Consider the following 20,118-nt stretch of genomic DNA (forward strand, 5'->3'; position numbering starts at 1 on the left):
AGCAGCCTGCCTTTCTCCCAAGGGCCCAGATGCAATCCTCCCAGCGACTGACCCTGGGCATGGGTGGCTCTGCTGCCTCCTCGGTCCTGTGTGGCGCCAGCAGGCTGTGGGCTGTGCAGGCTTTGGGCACAGGTTTTACAGCTGAGGGGCAGATACATCCCGTCCCAGAGTGTCTCTCTCTGTGCCTGACGTGGGCAGCCTCATGGCAGCTACTGCTCCAGAAGCCTCTCCCTGGGAGAGGCACGGCACCTGGTGCCTGCCATGGCCAAATGGTCTCTACGATCCTAAAGCAGAAACCAGGGCCAAGAACAGGTGGGGAAGCTGGGCCCTGAAACATCACGCCCACACAAAGCTGCTGGTCCCTGATCAGGGCTGTCTCTGACTGTGCCTTGGCCCCCGAGGCAGGCCACCTGTCCCCCAGTACCTTCCACATACTCCATCACCATGCACAGGTGGCGCTTGGTTTCAAAGGAGCAGAACATGCTGACCACAAAGGGGTTCTCGGCAAAAGTCAGTATGTCCCGCTCCACGAAGGCCTGCTGGATCTGGTTCCGCAGGATCAGGTTCTGCTTGTTGATCTTCTTCATGGCAAAGCGCTGCCGGGTGGACTTGTGCCGCACCAGGAACACGGCCCTGGAAGCAAAGCCCGTCTGCTCCCCACGGCCCTTGGCCATGCCCTCCCCACTGCCAGCCTGGGGGTCAAACTGACTTCTCTCACACCTAATCAGTGTATGGAACAGAGGGGCAGGCAGTGCTCAACAGTGAGAAGGACCCAAGGGCTTGCCCCGGGAGCTCGTCAAGTTGCTGAGGACACAACTCACCCACTCCTCAGAGCTCACGAGAGGATGAGTGCCCCCAAGGGAAAAGGGGCTCTTGCCCAGGAAAGGCACCATGCTCAGATGTCAGAGGGAACTGCACTCTCGCCTCTCCAGGAGGCTTCAGGGAGGGAGAAGGGCCATATCCCTTCTGCTGCCCAGAGGACCAGGTACCACTCACTTCCAGAAGGAAGAGCCCACGGGCCAACTGAGTTCCAGTCCCGGCCACACCCTGACCCCTGCCTTTACCCATAGGCGCCATTGCTGATGAGCTTAATTGTTTCAAAGTCCTCCTCTGAGGGTGTCTTTTTCGATGTCAGAGATGCCCCACGGCCCTGGAAGACAAGGGAAAAGGCAGGGGGCAGGCATGCTCGTCAGAGGGCACACACCCGAGGAGGCTGTGCTCCAGTGTCTGCCCAGCTCAGCCCTGCCAGAGCCTCCCTGCTCTCCCCAGAGCTGAACAGCCTCCCAGTGCAGCAACCACCCTCTCCCTGGCCCTCCTGCGCACAGTCTCTGAGAGAATCCACAGCCTGTACTTCACAGGCCCCAGGCTCCAGGGTTGAGGCAAGAGCTCAGAGTCTTTACCTCGACTGAATCATCTGTCTCCGGAGTGTCAGGACTGTCATAGCTGCTCAACTGGGCCATTTCTAGAAACAAAGCAAGGACACAAGACAAAAGTGTGTGCGGCAACATCAGACCTCTCAGCCGTCCGCTCACGTCACAGGACAGACGCATGGAGGGGAGGCATAAATGCTTCCTGCACCAGTCTGGGAGGCGGTCTTGCGGCTCTGGCTTTAGCGGAGTCACAGCTTTTGGACTTGTTTGCCAAATAACATTGCCACTCGTATTTCTCTAAGTCCAGTGCCATTCAAAAGGCCTGGAAAATTCTACAAAGCTTCCCTCAAACTTGGGACAATGGCTGAAAACAGGCCTGAAGCTGGTAGCCGGCCCCTGTCCTGCTGGCCAAGACTCTGCTCTGCTGGATGAGGCCGGGAAGTAGGAAAGGCAGGGGCCGGGCGACTAGAGACAAGGGACTCAGATGCCCATCTTCATGAGGGATTCAGTGTGAAGCCCGAGTCAGGACCACCCCAAAGACACAGGGGGACCTGTAAGGTGGCAGCAGGAGAGGCAAGCATGCAGACTAGGTGACCGTTTTTGAAAATGTGATTGTGGTCCTTGTGTTGACCTCTTTTGACCTTTAGGATCTAAATCCAACCCAGATGCACCCAAGACAACCCCACTTGGGTGTCAGAAGGCAGATGTGGAGGATCTTGAAGGAGTGGCTTTTTTATGACACAGAACACAGGGTCTACCTACAGCCCTCGGGCCTCTGAGGCTGTGTTGTGTCCCTGTTCAACTATCCCTCTTCCCCCAGTGGCTTCCCTGCTGTTAGAGCTTGTAGGCTATGGGGCCTCTTTGCAGCCACGAGGCTGCATGCTCACCCTCTAGGGGATCCCGTGTGAGGCCCAGTTGGCTAACGATGTAGCGGGGAATGTCACATTTAATCCCTTGTCCCTCTTTGGCGTGGCCCTCAGCTGCTTCTAACAGGTGGTAGAACTCTTCAGGGTCAAACTCCTGTACCGGGGAGAGAGGTAGTCAGTGGTGAGAGCTACAAGCGAAGGCTGCTGGCCTTTATAGTTTTAAGACATTTACCCAGAGCAGGAGGAATAGGAAGACTTCCTCTTTGTGATGGACACCCCTACCCCAGAATCCCCAGAAACATCATGTGTCAGGGACCAGCGGGGACAAAGCTGTCTTAAAGTTCATCTCCAAATCGGACATCCTAAATATCTGCTGTCGTCTACAGCAAGAAGACTCAGAGCTTTGGGTTTCTAGAGAGCTCTGCCTATCTGCCTGGTCCAAAGCCTTGTGCCAGCCAGACACAGCACTTTCCGGTGTGTTCCCACACCTAGTGCAGAGGGGCAGTCCCGGCCCACCTTCAATCACACTTCACAGCCCTGCTGGTACACACCCATGCTGTCAGGCATCTACTGAGCAACCCCTGTGTCCTGGGGTCTAGAGAGCCATATGGACATAGCACAGAAGTCCTTGTCTGCCCAGAGCACAGAGTAACGAGGGCCTCACTGACTGAGTGCCTACTAAGTGTCACATGGCGCTATGCCCTGATGATACCTCTATGATCTTGGGGAGGATGTCAAGTCTCACAGAGATGCATGGATTTGACCATGGCCACAGAGGTAGGGAGAAAGAGAAAACCACTGCACAAGCCCAGACTTAACTGCCAGCCCCTGTTTAATCACAGACTTCATGTTGTTGCGGGAGCAGCCCTCTGGTCACCACAATCCCAGCCTCCACTGCTTTTCTTTACCTCTGGTCTCAGGGGTTTAGAAAATACCACCACCACCTATTGCTTAGACTTTACTTTCTATTACCTTCCTCCTCCGTCCCTGTCTAGTCAGAATGTTACTTCATAAACCCCCTCTACCTAACTCTCCTCATCTGTTCTCTACCACCGTCTGAGTTCATGGCGCTCCTCTCTCACATGAACTGAGTTAAGGGCCTCTGCCCCTCTGTCCCTGGCTCATTCTGCCTTCGCCCCCAATTCACTATCCATGTTGTAGCCATAGTTATCTTTCTCAGGAGTAAATCTCATGGAGTATTACTCAGAAATAAAAAGTAACCAATTACTGCTACATGCAATAACATGTATGAATCTCTACAAAATTATGCTGAGTTCAAGAAGTCAGAACTTACTATATGATTTAATTTATATTAAACTGTATAAAAGGCAAACTTAACCATAGTGAAAGAGCAGATAGGTGGCTGTCTGGAGTGGGAGGCAAGGTGGGGGCGGGGAAAAGGGGCTGACTGCAAAGGGGCACAAGGGAATTTTCTGAGGTGAGAGAAATATCTTCCATCTCAACTGTGGCAGTGACTAGACAGATGTAGATCTGTTAAAACTCACTGAACTGTATAACCAAATGGTATAACCAAACCAAATATTTTACTGTATGTAAATTATACCTTTACAAAGTTAGTTTTAAAAAGTAAATCTAACCACGTCACATTCTTACCTAAACTTCCTGATGGCTCCCAGTGGCCTTACGGATAAGCATAAACTCCTGAGCCAAGAACCCGCACCCTTCATGGTCCTGTCATGATCCACCTCCCAAGTCTGTCCTTCACCAGCTCTTCAGACACACCCATACTCCATCAAATGCCCTTTCTGATGGCTCTCCCCTGGCAAACTCACAGTTATCCTTCAAAATCGCTGACTAAGCTTCACGTTCCCCAGGGGGCCTTCACTGAACATTCATTCCTGTCCGTCCTGAGAAGGACCAGAGCACGTCCTTCCCCATGTTCCCACTGTACCTTGGATTTTCCCCCTTTACAACACTTCTGCCAATATCATAACTATTATTTGCACATCTTCAGGCCTCATACCTAAGTCATTCAAGATGAATTCTAACCCTGCTGCAGAGGAGGCATTATGGGATCAGGACTCCGCTCTATTTATACCTGTATCTCCAGCGTCTAGAATGAAGAAGGCATTCAGTAAAGTGTCACTGAATGATCAAATGAAGGGTGGACTCAACTTGTGCAAACAAAACTGGCCTGTGCTTCTCAGCCCTGGGGCCCCACTAACTTGGGCCTGCTCAGTGTGGGGTGGGCAGATGAAACCTCTCCCCACCACTCTCCTCAGGGGTGTCCACGTTTCCTCAGGGACTCATTTGGTCCCCCAGTGCTTGTACGGCATATTTAAATAAGGACTTCAGCAGCAGAAATGGCAGTGGGTGCCCCCACAGTTCTGCTGTTAGCAGAATACTTCCTCTGCAGTCCCTATTCCCTCCCCTCCAGCCACCACCCTCCACCAACCTTCCCAGAGCCCACTCACCAGGCATTCCAGGAGACGAGCTGGGCGGGCAATGACAATCATCAGCTTTTTCACCAGCTGCATCACAAAAGCCACTTCTGAACTCTCTGAGCGCTCATGAGCCTGTAGAGAAGACAAAGGTAGCTTGAGCGATCTGCCAGCCCAGCGTGGCGGAACGAAGCAGGACTGGCCTGAACAGAGCCGACTCTGGGGAGAAGTGCTTTGTAGTACAGAGAGCTCTGCAAAGCAGAGACCTTAGAGGGTGTCAGTGGGCCATAAGCAGGAGCCATGTGAGCTGGTGAACACTACATGACACAGGAATGTCACACGGACACACCACTTTACCTGCTTCTCCATCCAGCAGGCTTTACTTACCCACCAGACCCCAGCTCAAGAGGCAGCTCTCAATGGAGCCTTCACTGATGCTCACGTTCCACCACAGACAGACTGTAAGGAACAGAAAGACCTCAAAGCAGGAGAGTGATGCGAACAGCAGGGTCTTCAGAGAGACCTCTCTGGCTATAGTGGGGATGGTGCATGAAAGAGGGCAAGTCTAAAAGGAAGAAAACCCACCAGCAGGCTGTGGCAATAGTGCAGATGAAAAAGGCATAAATCAAGGAAGTAAGAATGGAGGGAAATGGACAGACCGAGCCATCTAAGAGCACCCCTGAGGGGTGCGAGAGGCAGGAATAGATGGTAACTGCAGCTCCAATTTTAAGGAAATTTCAGTGAACCCCTAAATGAAATAGATAATATAAAGAGATATGCAGTTTAGGTAAGGATAGGTAGTAGTAGTTAGTAGTAGTTTAGTTGCTAAGTCGTGACTCTTGCAATCCCACAGACTGTAGCCTACCAGGTTCCTCTGTCCATGGGATTCTCCAGGCAGGAATACCAGAGTGGATTGCCATTTCCTTCTCCAGGGGATCTTCCTGACCCAGGGATAGAACCCAGGTCTCCTGCATTGTAGGCAGATTCTTTACCAACTGAGCTACAAGGGAAGCCCCAGGGATAGCTAGAGAACATATTCCCTTTAGCTTTAAAGACAAAGCAGGTAGGTGGAAAAGAGTTCTGTTTTGGACCTGGAGAGTCTGAAGTACTACACTAGCTACTTTCTGAGGTATCTGCTCAGCCCAGGAGAACTTTTTTCTGGAAACTGCTCTGACTTCTAGAGTCCGTGTTGTGTGGCTGCACTTTCCCTCCCACTCCCAACAGCTGACCAGAGGGGATGAAGGTGCTGAAAGATGGATGGAATGACAACAGTTAATATCAGGGTGACAGAACTGTATAATCTGTTCTTGGGGAAAAGGATGAGCATACCTACCAAAGAGAGAACAGAGTGGACCGGAGGAAGATGAACACTTCCTGGCTTTCCACAGGTTCTCATTTCTAGCTCTGGTCCCTTCTGAAAGCCTGGTTGCATTGCTGTCTTCAATTCTCTAAGACCTGCCCTTTCAGTCTTTATATAAAAAACTGTTCTGAGGTGGCTCTACTACTTGCAATAAAGAATACCAGCTGATGTGGGAAGGAAAGTGAAGGATCTGCAGCTCAAGAGAATGGAGGCGGGCAGGGACCCTTAGTGAATGGATGACAACTGAAGACATGGGAGCTGACAGGACTGATCAGAGTGAAGAAGGAGAATGGGAGCATGGATGCTCAGGAGGGTGTCCCTTGGAACACCAGCATTTAAGAGAACTTGTGAAGGAGCAGCAAGACGAGAGAGAAGAGTGTCACGACAACCAGGGGGAGGGGAGATCAAGGAGAGGTTTCTTCACTGGGCAAACTCCTGCAGAGAGGCAAACAAAGATGAGAACTGAGAGAGGTCACAGGATTTGGCAACTGGCCAGTTAGTTCTTTCAGGACTTTTGCCTGAAACAGTTTTAGTGGAATATGGGAAGGGAAAGTGGAAGGCAGGACACTGAATGGTGACTAGGTTGCAAGAAAAGAAATACGGCAAATGAAGACCATTAAAAAAAAAAACTGGCTATTAAATGAGAAGAGAGGCTGGGCACTTGATGAAACTGTGTTCACTCTTCTAAGGCGCAGCCCAAATATCAACTGTGTGAAGGCTCATCTAAGACCCCTGATCCATCACACACACACACACACACGAAGAACAAGAAGTAACAGCTCCCTTTTCTATGTTCTCCTAGCTGTTTGCTCATAGCACATGGTACTAGCATGTTGTCTTATAATTAACTGTCTCCACAGCTATGCTGCTGAGCCTTGTGAATAGGCAGCCTGTGTCTTTCTTTTTCCCTCACATGCTAGGCCTAGCATAGGTGCTTCTTATATAGCAGATGTCAATGCTTGCTAGTGACTAACTGTTTCAAAGTGTAAGATCTTAGGCTCTGGAATGAATAACCTGGGTTTGGGTTCCAACTCTGTTATGTAAGAAACAAGTTACCTTGGGCTAGCTTGGCCCCTTTAAGTTTTGGTTTTCTCATCTGTTTATTTAGAGAATAATAATAGCACCTTCCATACAGTGCTGTTGTGAAGTTAAATTAGTGCAGTAACTAGCGTATTCATCTACCAAGGTTTCCCTGCAGGCATCTTTCATTCTAGTCATGTCAAACTACTTTACCTGTAATGTCCAGAATGTACCAAGTTCCTCCACACCTCTGAGAGGTTGTTTGTACTCCTTCCTAAGTCCAGTGAACTCCTACCTCCTCATCAAGATCCAACTTTTCCTGAATTCTCCACACAGAGTCAGCATATCCTCCTCTGTGCTCAGAACTCATCTCTAGCTGGTGCTCATCGATCACACTTGCTACAATAAACAAAAGTGAGGTAATTCATAGAGCACTCAGTGTGGTGTCTGGCACACAGGACACTTCAATAAATAATAGCTGTTATTTTTACTGTAATTTTTATTGATGGGTCTGTATACCCAAGTCAAAGGCAAATTCCTTGAGTCAGACTTGCATTGAACTTCTTTTCTGCATTCCTAGGGCCTAGCAAATGACAGAACATATGACTGCACTGGCTCCCTGTCTAGTATTCTTCCTACTTCCAGGGGCAATGAGTCTGCAAAATGCCTGTAGGTTCTGGGCAGGGCTCTGACTTTAGCATTTCAGAAGATCAATCTTAGATGTACAAGCAACCTTGGAAGTCTGGTTGATTTACCTGATATCTCAGTCCCCGATTCCTATCTATTGTTACAGAACTGTTAGAAAGTTATTCTTGAACAGAAACAAACAGCTGCCAGTGATGTTTCATGGGACTTTAGCTTTTTTAAACTCTATTTCTGCAATGATTGAATGCAAGTATTACTTTTAAAATCAGAAAGACACTTTAATAGAAGAAAGAACTTCTTCTATTAAAATCAAAACCTTTCTCACAGTAACTCTTGTCCACTGGGCTTGTCTACCTTTTAGGGTAGGGGAAAGAAAAGCTATGCATCTATTACATATGAGAAGTCTTCCAGTATCTGACAGCAATGATCATGATCCTTTCTCTAGACTGAACTTTTTCCTAAATTAAAAAAACAAAAACCTTCCTGCTCCTAACTTCTGGACTAACACACTGGAGTCCATTTGATTATCAGCCTCAGCTCTCAGCTCAGTTGGTGAGAAGGCATGGGTCTGGAGGTAACTGGGTCTAGACTGGGAAACACTCTAGTGACCTGAAGAGCCCAGCCCCAGGGAGACAGCACATCTCCTCTCCCCTAAATTGTGCTAATGGTGTGATATGAACAGCTGTGGTCTGCGGAGAAGCACCCATCATCCAAGTGGAGAGGTGGAGAGGAAGCCAACAGCGGAGCATGAAGCAGCGAAGACTCAGTGTTCGTTGGATTACTTCACCCAGAGACTTCTCACACTCGGGAGCACCAGGTCTCTAAACCATCTGTCCCCACTAGACAACTTCTCACTATGCACAGGGAGTATCAGGGAACAGATAAACAGTCCTCAGGACTGCTTTATCTCGGCTGAGAAGAAGCGTTCTCAAGGCTCTGCTTACACCAGTGTGTCTACAAAACAAGAGCCCACGACAGCCACTGGGGCCTCTTTCTGGCTTTGGGTTACAAGTCTCCTAGGGAGATATTTATGAACACTACCAGTGTTGGAACCTCGGGCAGGGTAACTGGAATTAGAAAAGGAAAACACTCATAGCACTGAGTTCTGATACTAAACAGGCTTCTCTCAGAAATGCAGAGGACTGAGGAGGAACAAAAGTCCAGCAGCGCAGGACATGTGAGGTGGGCCCCACACACCAGCAAGAGGTGACATGCAGGCTGGGAACACCATGACCACTTTAATCTTAGCTCAGGACTAGTAACCACTGCCACAGGGAGCATTCACCAGAGCTCTGGCACAAGGACACTCACATCTTGCAGAAGTTTCTCTAAATTCTCTTGAAGTTCGTAGAAGTAGTGTGAGGTAATGAGGCCACTCCGAGATTTGTCCAGGCAGTCTCGGGCCATTTCTATCACCTGATGATGAATAAAGCTCAAGGTTCCATCAGCCAAGGGCAACACATTGTCTGGAGTGTTGGAGGAGATGAATTCGGCTAGACGCTCTTCCATTTGTGCAGTGGCCTGCAAATCAAAGAGGACAAGTGACTCTCTCCTCCTACCAGGTCGCCTGGAGCTAAGCCTCAAGGGCCTGGTCATAGCCCGAGGACAGGCTCTGTGATCCTGCTTTCCTGATGTTGCACTTGGGGAACCTGACGACTAGACACATGAAAGGCCGCCTTCAAGTCAAGTCAAAACATTCAGTTGAGGCCCTCTCCCATCTGGCCTTGTCCGCCTCTCCACTCCTTAAAGGGCATGCTCTCTTACTCTAAGGACACTAGGATTCTGTTGTTTCCCTCCTTCATTATGCCGTCTCATGCCTCTGTCCATTGATGCTGTTGCTTGTGTGTGGCTTTTTCACCTGCCAAGCCTCCCTGGCAAACTCCTACTACTCATTCTAATCTCAGTTCAAGCGTCATCTCCTCTTGGAAGTCTCTGATTCCTCCAGGCAAAGTAGGGCTTCTTCTCCTCTGTGCTTCCACTCAACCCCCAACTATACAAACTTGGTGTGTGGACACTGCTGGTTTCTAAATCTGTCTCCAAACTGGGAACTTCTTCAAGCCAGAGGGAGTCTGATTATCTCAGGATGCTCTTACTTCACCTTAGGACCCAAGTGAGCTAAGCAGATGTTCAGAGAGTATTTACTGAAGTTGTGAACCTGCCTGCTCACGGACCTGGATTCCCAGCAGAGCAGCATGGGGTTTGGCTCAGAAGCCTGTTGGGGACCTAACTGCTCACAAATGTCGAAAGAACGAACATATGTGAGCTAACAAGTTCTGGCCTATCTGGGGCTTGGCTTTCTTTTCTTTGCCCACCAGGTGGCAATTTCTGATTTTCAGTGTGTTTAGGTGAGTATTTGTATATGTGTGTGAATGTATACACACATTTTTTGTTTATGCATATAGACACATATATATATGGTGGTGGGAGGGGAGAGGAGGTGGGAGGGAGTGGAAGGAATCAACATATTTTCTCTACCATCAGTTTATCCTACATGAATGACTTGGGGACATACAAACATGCAGTGCTAGAATAACAACTCAACACCTAATACATAAGGAGGAGGAGGAAACGGGATGCATTTCCAAACACTATACATACCCCCAATTTTTTTCTTATAAAGAACCAAGCACAACAGAATGATTTCCACACCATCACTCTACCCCTCTGCTTTGCTCTCGTTCTCCAGTGCCCACTCAAAGGCTAGAAAGTGCAGACCACAGAGCAGCAGAGAAATAACAGCTAACACTTCTGAGTGCTTACTGTGTCCTGGGCACAGTTAGAAAAGTTTAATGTTCATTAATCTTCACAAGCTCCCTATGAGATAGATTCTCTTCTTATCCCAAATTACAGATGAGGCAAATGAAGTTCAGAGAAGTTAATCATCTGCCCAGGGTCACGAGACTAATACACAGTGGGAGCAGACTTGAACTCAGTCCGTCTGCTCCCAGAATCTGCTCTTCCTCACTGCTCTGCTTCCCTGTGAAGAAGGAAAGCACAAGGATGGCACACCTTTCCCTCAGCCTGCCATGTGTGCCCGGAGACTCCCCGAGCCTAGACAAAGGACATGCTTGGAGAAGCAGGAAACCACACATTGCCAACCCTAATACAGATGAACAGGCAGAGCCGGGGGTCTGGACAGAGGATGAAGAAAGAGGCCTGAAGACCTCACGCTTGCTGTTGTCATGAAGAGGGGTCCACCTGGCCCTGGTTCGCTCTCTCCAGAGCTGGTTTGTTCTGTAGGAGCAGGGCCTATCATTAGACAGCCACATCACAGGGTTCAGGCATGTGGTCTTCAAAAGGAAAAGCAAATGGGAAACAAGATTCTCATTCCACATATGAGGAGGCTCACCGTCAAACTGCAGCCATAGACCACTTCTCAACTATCTCGGGACAGTAACCTGCCTCCCCTCTTAGCATTTCCCCACTTGAAAACACAAGTCCAATTGTGAATAGCAACTCTGAGCTCTGTCTCCCAGCTTACTGCTCCCTCTGGCCAATTTTCTGGCAGGGGAAATAGAAATCTGTCTTAAATGAAGATGCTCTCAGAGGGCAAATCTCCTTCTGAGGGACCCCAACTCATGGATTCTCACGGGCAGATTAGAACCAAGATCTCTGCTCTTTCCTTCCCCACTAAGAGATGGTAGTATACAGTTTTGACATTTCCCTTTAGACACCCCTTTTCTGTGGGGAGTGGGGAAACAGAGGCTTGCAAGTACAATCCCCAAACTCCCAAGTCCTCTGCCCCTCCTCTTCTCTGGCAGTCTGGAAGTCCCCATGTTGTGTCCTCCTATTCTGGCTGCCTCCAGAGACAGAGTGCTACCTCCCACCTCTGGTCTTTGCACTGGGGCTGGCTGGAGGCTGCATTCTCAGAGATATTACCATTTCCTTTAATCTGGATCCTTACCTTGGGGAATCTTTCCTTGTATACATGATTCATCATTATTATTTCACTGTCAAAGGAAACTGGTGACCGTCCAGGACTAAATAAGAAACAAACAACTGTGTTACGTTAGTGCCAGGGAACCATTGAGGAGAAGGATGCCCATCCCCAGAGCCCATTCCCGCCCACTGTCTGCAGCACCCATACACTCCCACCTTCAGGAGTGCTGAGTTCCAGAGCCTCCTTATTCCTGGAGCTGCAAGTACACTTTCTTCAGCTCAAAATGGTGTCACTTGGAGCTAGACTATCTTCCTGTAAGAGGCCTGGCCTTCACAAAGACCTCTGAAAAGGCCTAGACAGGAGGAGACCACTCTTGAAGCCACAGGTATTTCTTCTAGGCTCTTCTAGAGCTCCCCGACTCCCTAGGATCCCCACCCCCAGAACAGGACTCTCTGGGTCCTCCTAGCTTTGGCCAGTGGGGTTGGGCCCACCCCCAGTATGTTCCAGGAATCAAATCAAATCAAACCACCAACCATCAAAACAACTAGAGGAAGACAGTGTATACCTGTATCTTTTCCAAAAAAGCTGCAGCCAGTGGGGCTGATCTAGCTCTACCTAGGGGATGAATGAGGCCAGTCCCACCAGCCTGTAGAGAACTGTAAACCTGGGCCATCTAAATCTTCTGCTTTGGCCCACGTGTGGTTATATCCTTGTAAAGGATTTCAAAGTCTGAGCCACACAACTGAATGGCTACTTGGGTCCTGCCCAGTTTGATGCCCCTGACATGTGATCCCAGTTGAACCAGAGCTGCTCTATTCTGCCTTTCCTCCCTGCGGTGGCCCTGGTCCGCCTGCTGCACTAATGCACATTACCAAGCATTTTAAGGGTAATCCTCAGGGATTCCCAGAGATACTACAGTCCTCTTAATCTCAGATGGTCTAACAGGTGCCCCTGTTTCAATGTGGACTGTGAAGAGCACCAAGATTCGGGCGTTCCTCTGTTGTTCCCGTTGCTCGGGAGCAAGCACTGGGCTCCGTGCTCCCTTGTCTGAATGTCTGACCCTGTGCACTACAGTCCCAGTCATTACTGTCATCAACCTAAATTTGAACCAGTCTTTGTGGTCTGGCTCAGCTCACTCCCTGACAATTGTAGTGCCAACATTACTCGAGGGGACTCTTAATGGGAGGCATTACTCCTTGGTCCCCACCCTCAATATGTCGGCCAATTTAGTATTCCTCATGGGCCCTGGAAAGCTGAGCTCCATCTCTGAAAGCCCTGCTCATTGCAGTTTCCACCTTCTTTCTGAACCTGGAATTTTGGCACAGATTTACCACCTAATGCCAAAGAGAACAGCTGACTGATTCCATGGAATATACAGAGAAATCAGGGGTTGAGGACTGCTTGGTTTGATGATCCCCAGTGATTCAGGGAGGTAAGACCTACTGAGATGGCCATTTAGTTCTTCTTTTGTGATAGGCTTCTCCCCGAGTCAGCCACAAGTATTCTCAGAAGCAATGTTTTCAGTTGGCTGAGTTATATATTCTGGGCCTCTGGGTTGTTAGCCAGGTAACCATCAGAAGGGATGATACCATTACTCTCCCATAACTGAAAAGAGTCCACAGTACATTTATACTGCCAACTACTTTTAAAGGGAAGAAGAGGGACCCCCCGACAGCATCGTTAGGCACCTCTCAGTGGCAGGGGGTGGGGGGGTAAGCTGAACTGTACCTGAAGCCAAAGGGCTCGAGCCTCCCTGGACTTGACTCATTCGAGCTGTGCCCATGTGCTAGGCCAGGGGTTGGCAAATTACAGCCCGCAGACCAAATCTGGCCAGCTGCCTGCTTTTATAAATAAAGTTCACATAATGTCTGTGGATGAGTCCACACAACAGCAGAGTAAGTAGCTGCCAGAGGTGGAATGGCCTACAAAGTGTGAACTATTTACTGTCTTGCCCTTTATGGAGCAAGTGTGCCAACTCCTAGGCTCTGAGGACAAGCTGAGCTCTAGGGCACCGGGCAAAGGACCCCTCACCTGAGGCTGCGGGAGCGGGGCCGCAGGGCAGGGGACTGCCGTCCCTCCTCATCGGGCACACTCTCTGTGCTGAAATGCTTCGTCAAGAAGTGCAGCTCATCGGCCGTAGGCTGGAAAGGCAACTGGTGCAGCTTCTCCTGAGAGGAGCATGATGACTAGAGGGGACATTTAAAAAAAAAAGCTTCAGAGACAAGTTTGAGGTAGTCCAGGAGTGGAGGTCACTGAGAATGGTGAGGGGCCCCCAGTCAATGTAAACCTGAAGTCAGCCCACAGCAGTAGGCTTCCCCTCCACTGGGCACCATCCTGTCCATCTCTACCCCTCAGGGCTCTCAGTTCTGATGGAGACGAGATACTCTCATCCTTTCTGAGTTTTTCACAGGGTCAGACCCAGACATTCTTGAGGTGTGAGAGCTCCCCGACTCCCTAGGAGTCCTCTTTAGGTGGCAAAAAGCAGATTCTACTGCAAGGACCCCTTACTTTCAGTGAAGCTTTTGGCTAGTTGGAATGGCAAGTAATTAATAAGTCATGCTTCCTGGCTTCTTTGGAAATGTCCTAGGAATGCTCAGCCTACAAATGACATCCTTGTAAGTTTTCCCTCCTAAAACACCTTGGAGAGCCCCGGGGTGGCTCAGCAATGCTTCCATCAGGCTGTTACCCAGAGGGCAACTGGCTTCGCTGAGGCTGTGACCACTTCGCCCAGGCTCTAGAGATACCAATAGGCAAGAAAATTATTTTTAGATCTGCAACCCAAAGATTAGACTTGACCTGAAAATAGTTAAAGAGTTCTAAACATGGCCAGATGACTGAGATTAAAGCTAAGATCCCAGTGGAGTCACAGGAGACTATGAGAAGGAGTGAGCTGTGTTATTAGAGGCAGCCCATAGTACAGCCATTTCTGTGGCAGCTCTGGTCAGTGAACCCCCCCTTACCCGACCAGACTGGCTACAAAAGCAGCCAATCCAACACTCTTGGCTCAATTCTGCTCACCGACTGATGAAGTAACTGGAGTTAAACATCTAAATCCATTTACACTCAAACCTGCCACACCACACTGAGAGAACTCTGTGGCCACACATAAGCCTTAATGCCAAGTGAGAAACCAGAATTTTTTTTTTTTTTTTGACTAACAGTGCACACTTCTCTCATGGAATGCTATAATAAATAAAATTGTAAACAGCTGGTGGGAGGTTTTCACAGGGCTCTGTCTTGGTCACGTTTTTTATAAACAATTTAGACAGAAACTGTTTAAAAGTATCCTCACTCAACTGCAACTAACAGTGAGGCAAAGTTGGTATTTTAAGGTATTTTAATAAAATAAGCTGAAGCAATGGGTTGAGTCGATTAAAACTTTTTGAACAGGAATATATATACATAATAAATATATGACACTTACTTTGGATCTAAAAAAAATGATGGTTGAGTAAAGGATTATGGGAAGCAATATTTACTCGGGAAAGACCTGAAACTAAACAGCTGCCAAAAGACCAGTGAGATCTCTGGATTAATTTAAGAGTAATATTTAGGACTCTCCTGCGGGTCAGGAGTGGTTAAGACTCTGCACTTCCACTGCAGAAGGCATGGGTTGGATCCCTGGTTGGGGAACTAAGAACCCACAGGCTGTGAGGTGCAGCAAAAAAAAAAAAAGAGTAACTCCTTTTACCTGCTTTGGATTTATGAATATAGACAAATTGAACTGAGAAGACCTGAAGAATGGTGGAACACAAGGGAAATGGGTCATCCAGTCTGTGGCTTGCAAAGCCTGAAATATGGCCCTTTACAGAAAATGTTTGCCAATGTGTTATCCTGCCTTCAATTAAAAGTTGCTCAGTGAGGAAGCCTCATTTTAGCATCAATTGTGCACAGCGGCAATAGGACATCTGTTGTGTTTTAGGCTAAAATCTTCTCTAAGAACTTTTAGAAGTTTTTGAAGGGAAAAGTGAAAAAGTTGGAGGATACATGTCCTTTGGGACATGGGAGGGGTTATCTGCTCTTGACTGCAGTTCTGGAAATAAAACAGGGGAACAAGGGAACTGTGCTTAGGAGTCCCTGTGCCCAGCCTCATGGGCAAAGAAAAAGTCCACCCTCAAGTTCCCCTCGGACTCCACTAGGAATAACTGATGCTCAGAAACAAGTTGGTTAATTCCTTCCAAAGGCATGACTATGACTAAAGGATCTGACTATGGCTATTAAGGGCCACCAGACCTCTGCCCCACTCAGCCTCATCCCAAGCAACCTCTCTGAGCTGGGCTTTGGAGAAAAAGTTGAGAACCATTTCACAACACTGTAGGGACAGGGAGCAATAACTTGTAGGCAAGTATTTCCTCAGGGTGAAGGAAGTACAGCCATAGATTTGGCTACTTACTGAGACGGTAGAGCTAGGGGTGTTGGTTCCATAGCCTGAAGAAGGCAATGAGGCCAAAGACCAGCGCCGTCCATCAGTCCTATGTAAGAAACGAACGTTAGGCAGTTTCTACCAGACCCCACCCTGAGCCCAGGACTAGCCTGTCTTTTGATCAGTTTTTTGGGGGCAGCTAATTCACTGGTTGGCTCTTTCTTGTCTCAAGACAGTACTGCTTGGTCCAGCACATGCTTTCATATCTCTCTCCTACATGGGGCCTATTGTTGTGTACTTTCCACTGAAAGACAGACATCTCTGACTATAAAGGAGTCCATAACTTTAAATAAGAACATCTGTTATGCAATACTATGGTTTTGGAATAAACATCTTTACACTCTCAATTTATTCACTTCTAGCGATGACAGAAGATCCCAGCTAAAGGCTACAACACAAGGAGAGAACTGCCACTGAAATGCTAGTTCCTTTCCTAAAGGCTCCACATGAAGGGCCCTTTGGGGTGCCCCAGGCCACTGGGTTGATAATCAGGAAGAAATGAAACTACCACTTGGGTCTGAGTATGAATCAACAGAAGGCAAATAGTCAAAGGCTACCTAGGACCCATTAGGATTGATAAATCCAATCTTTGAGAATGTTTGCCAAAGAGTGACAGCAACCTGATGAATGAGGAGTGAGTTGGTATAGCCTTGGCTGTATATGAGACTCTGGGGCAGGCTTCTAGCTGCTCTTTAGAGGATGTGCCTGAAGCTTTCATTACAGAGAACCACAGTTACCTGCTTTGCTGGGAGGAAGAAAGATCAAGCAAATATTTGGCTTGAAGCTTTTATAACATGGACAAGTGATTCTTTCCTGGATTACAGGATGTATTGTTAACAAATAGTCTTTCTCGTGGGGCTTGGGGGTGTAGCCTGCTCTGGTTGAAGTTAGAGGAAAACTTCTTTGAACATTAGCAATGGAGGACCTTTAGAAGTTAAGTTCAATACTCTCAATCTTCAGAGAAAACATTAAGACCCAGAGATCAGGGTGGATTGTTTTGTTCCAGGCTTCACAGTTAACAGTGGGTAGGGTGAGGCATGGAGAGGAAAAAGCAAAAAAGGAATCAATCTTGCCAGGGCTTTTCTTTTGGAAGCACTCCTCTCCACCCCCAGCAACACTGAGCAGCTTTTCCTACTAGGTTCTGTTAGGGGACAGCCGGGGGTTCCATGCCACATGCACACAACTCAAAATTCATGCCACCCAGGCAGCCAGTCCTGCTGGAACCTAGTCTCTGAGACACAAAATGTCCAAGAGCCTGCTCAAACATGATGTTCTCTCTAACCTCTGCGTGGCTCTGAGAGCTCTACACAAGAAAGCAAGCCAATTCCTGGAAAACAGAGCTCAGTGAAAATGGAACTAGTCTAGCTCAGGGAGGCATTTCCCAAACTCTTATTAGATACACTTCTCCACAGGTGACTTTTCCTCCTTCACACAGAAATGGAAACCAATTGCATGGCAGCCATTTTCCTATAAACTGAGGAGCAGGGACCACCAGAGTCAGAAACGCCACTATAAGGAGGCCTCTGTGTCCTCTGCTGGGTCATCCACCGGGTGACCAAGCAAAGCTGTGGGAATGAGGGTGACTTGTCTCTTTGCTCAGAAGCTTGGAACTATTTATCAAATCCTGCCTCTAAGCATATGAGCATGGAGCCTTGGTTCCAGCAGGCAGAGGGGGCTCCCTTAGAGCCTCTTTGCTAGAAATGAAAGGCCAAATGACCAAACCCACAGTCAGAGAAGACTCATCACACCCAGTTCTCACCAAGCACAAAACCACAAACCACACTGTCTGGCCATGCATAGCAGTTTCCCAGCCCCTCCCCATCAAGTCCGCTATTACCTGTCTGCTCTGTGGCCATGGCTGTAGTGGAAAGACATACATTAAAGTGAGAACCAAAGGGAACCAGAGAGATTGATCTGTCTGACCCCTGGCATTTGGTCGAGCTGGCAGAGGCAAACCTTTTGTTTAGGAATGTGCAAAAGTTAGAAATGGAATTGTATGACTAACAGGTATACCCCTAGGGTTTCACTACATCTGCCTTTTGTGTGAAATTCCAAACTAATGCAATGCTATAAAGCCCATGCTGGACTTCAGTGACAGGAAACACAATTCCTGAGGACTCTGTTTGGCAGGACTGACGTCTTCCTCCCCTCCCCTATCAATACCTAACTGCTTTCCTGACTCTGTCTGGTAAGAGGACAGCCTAGGTTTCTGTCTTCGACTCAAACTTCAGGTCACCTAGCACAGATCTGTGTGGATCTCAGTGGTAATACCAAGCCTCAAAGTTCCTAGCTGATCTATGCCTAAAGCCCATGCAATGACGCAGGCACAGAGCACCAATGGAACATGCTCTTCCCTCTGCCTGGATTGGTCTACACACCTGTGTCCTCACTTTCAACAAGGCAGGCTCCTTCTTACCCTCCAGGCTGGCTTAAAGGTCAGTCCTTCTTAGAGGCCTTACATGACCACCCAGTATAGACTCTCCAGCCTCATTCCCCTCCTACTCTTTTAGGCAGCATATTCTTTCCCTTTACAGTGCTTACCACAGGTTATAACTATATACTTGTTCATTATTCTTCCCCACCACTCATTCAATCAGTAAGCACCGACTTAGTGCTTATTATATACCAGCAGACATATTTACAACATATTAAGGCATCTCTATTAAAGGTGCTTTGATTCTGGTTAAGAGGAAATGGAAAGCAAATAAGAAAATACAGTCAGCCCCCCTTATCCATAGTTCTGCATCTGCAGATTCAACCAACAGCGAATCAAAAATATTTAGGGAAAAAATAATCCAGAAAGTTCCACAGAGCCAAACCTGAATTTTCTGGTGCCAGCCACTATTCACACTGTATTTAAAACTATTTACATAGCATTTACATTGTATTGGGTATTATGAGTAATCTAGAGGTGATTTAAAGTACAGAAGAGGATGTACACAGGTTATATGCAAATACTATGAGAATTAAACATCTGTGGATTTTGGTATCCACTAGGGTCCGGGAACCAGTTCCCTATGGATACCCAGGGGTGACTGTATCAGGCACTGAAAAGTACTAGTTTGAACATCAAACTGGATGCTCTGCTGGAGAATGATGAGGGACTTCTTTATACTGTATGGTGAGGGAAGGCCTCTCTGGAGAGCCAATGTTAACTAAGCAAAGACCTGAGGGAACAGCATTCCCTCAAAGGGAACAAGTGCACAGACTCTACTAACTCCACTAAGTTTCTAGAAAATGAGGGCTCTGTTTGTCTGGTTCCAACGAAGTACCCAGCCTGTGCCTGGGCTTACTGGGTGCTCAGTAAACATTTACTGAATGAATGGGAAATGACTCAGTATAGAGGACAGTCCTAGGTCCTGCTGTCCGAGCTCTGAGGCGAGAGTTCACACACAATCGAGGCAGCAATTCCGGGACAAATGAGACTTTCAGCCGGGCTGGAAAACCAGATGCACCCATCCAGCATATTCCTATACTGAAAGCATTTCTTTTCTGGAGGTCTTAATGACAAAGACTGGCTCTAACCAAGAATAGCTTTAAAAATAAAATCAAAGAACATGAACTCTGCCAAGGAAGAATTTTAGAGATGTTCTGAAAAGTAAATAATTTGTATAGCCTTGATGCATGGATTGGATGGACTCATGTGACTCAGCTCAGGTACTTCTCCAGAGGCCAGGTGATAGCCTGGCAGTGGGCTGAACTCTCAAGACTGCTCCCATGTGCAGTCATATCAAGTTCATATCACTTCCGGAAATGCGTGAAATGTGAGGAATACAAACATGGCTTTTCATCACACCAAATCTTTCTAAATTCATGGGAGTATAAGTGAAGACCTGGTAGTTTCTTTATCCTCAAGGAGAGAGGCATAAATGGCTCCTTCCAGCTACCTGGAACTAGCTAAGTTAGAGGAGGAAAAGTGTAACTTCAGGTCCTCCTGGGAGGAGAGCCCATCTTCTCATTAGCACAGCTCTCAATCGGGAGTATAATGTTTCAGAACATACCCTCAGGAAACCAAGGATTTCTGTTTAAGATTGTAAAATAAATCCACTTCTAACATCAGCTTGCCCATTCAAATACTCAAATGCAAACACCTATGGTGTCTGGAAAACAAAGGTTGAACAAGATAATTATGACCTGGGCGAGGAAAGCAGG

At 47.8% G+C, this 20,118-nt stretch overlaps 1 protein-coding gene across 4 annotated transcripts in view; it reads right to left on the reverse strand.

Annotated features, from left to right (window-relative positions):
• Positions 1-20,118, reverse strand: part of MAST2 (microtubule associated serine/threonine kinase 2) — a 203,055-nt gene that overhangs the window by 10,201 nt on the left and 172,736 nt on the right. For 2 of the 4 annotated variants that reach the window (XM_061122023.1, XM_061122026.1), the window contains 10 exons: positions 17,804-17,824; positions 15,937-16,015; positions 13,575-13,729; positions 11,568-11,643; positions 8,975-9,184; positions 4,672-4,773; positions 2,258-2,390; positions 1,401-1,462; positions 1,065-1,150; positions 425-633 (listed from right to left, as the gene is read on the reverse strand). In XM_061122023.1, the coding sequence (XP_060978006.1) occupies positions 425-633; positions 1,065-1,150; positions 1,401-1,462; positions 2,258-2,390; positions 4,672-4,773; positions 8,975-9,184; positions 11,568-11,643; positions 13,575-13,729; positions 15,937-16,015; positions 17,804-17,824 (1,133 nt within the window). The remainder of the gene's footprint in view (positions 1-424; positions 634-1,064; positions 1,151-1,400; positions 1,463-2,257; positions 2,391-4,671; positions 4,774-8,974; positions 9,185-11,567; positions 11,644-13,574; positions 13,730-15,936; positions 16,016-17,803; positions 17,825-20,118) is intronic. The other 2 variants (XM_061122025.1, XM_061122024.1) reach the window with 1 other exon arrangement.

This window comes from Dama dama, chromosome 20, assembly GCF_033118175.1.
Source record: "Dama dama isolate Ldn47 chromosome 20, ASM3311817v1, whole genome shotgun sequence".
In the NCBI taxonomy this organism is placed as follows: domain Eukaryota; kingdom Metazoa; phylum Chordata; class Mammalia; order Artiodactyla; family Cervidae; genus Dama; species Dama dama.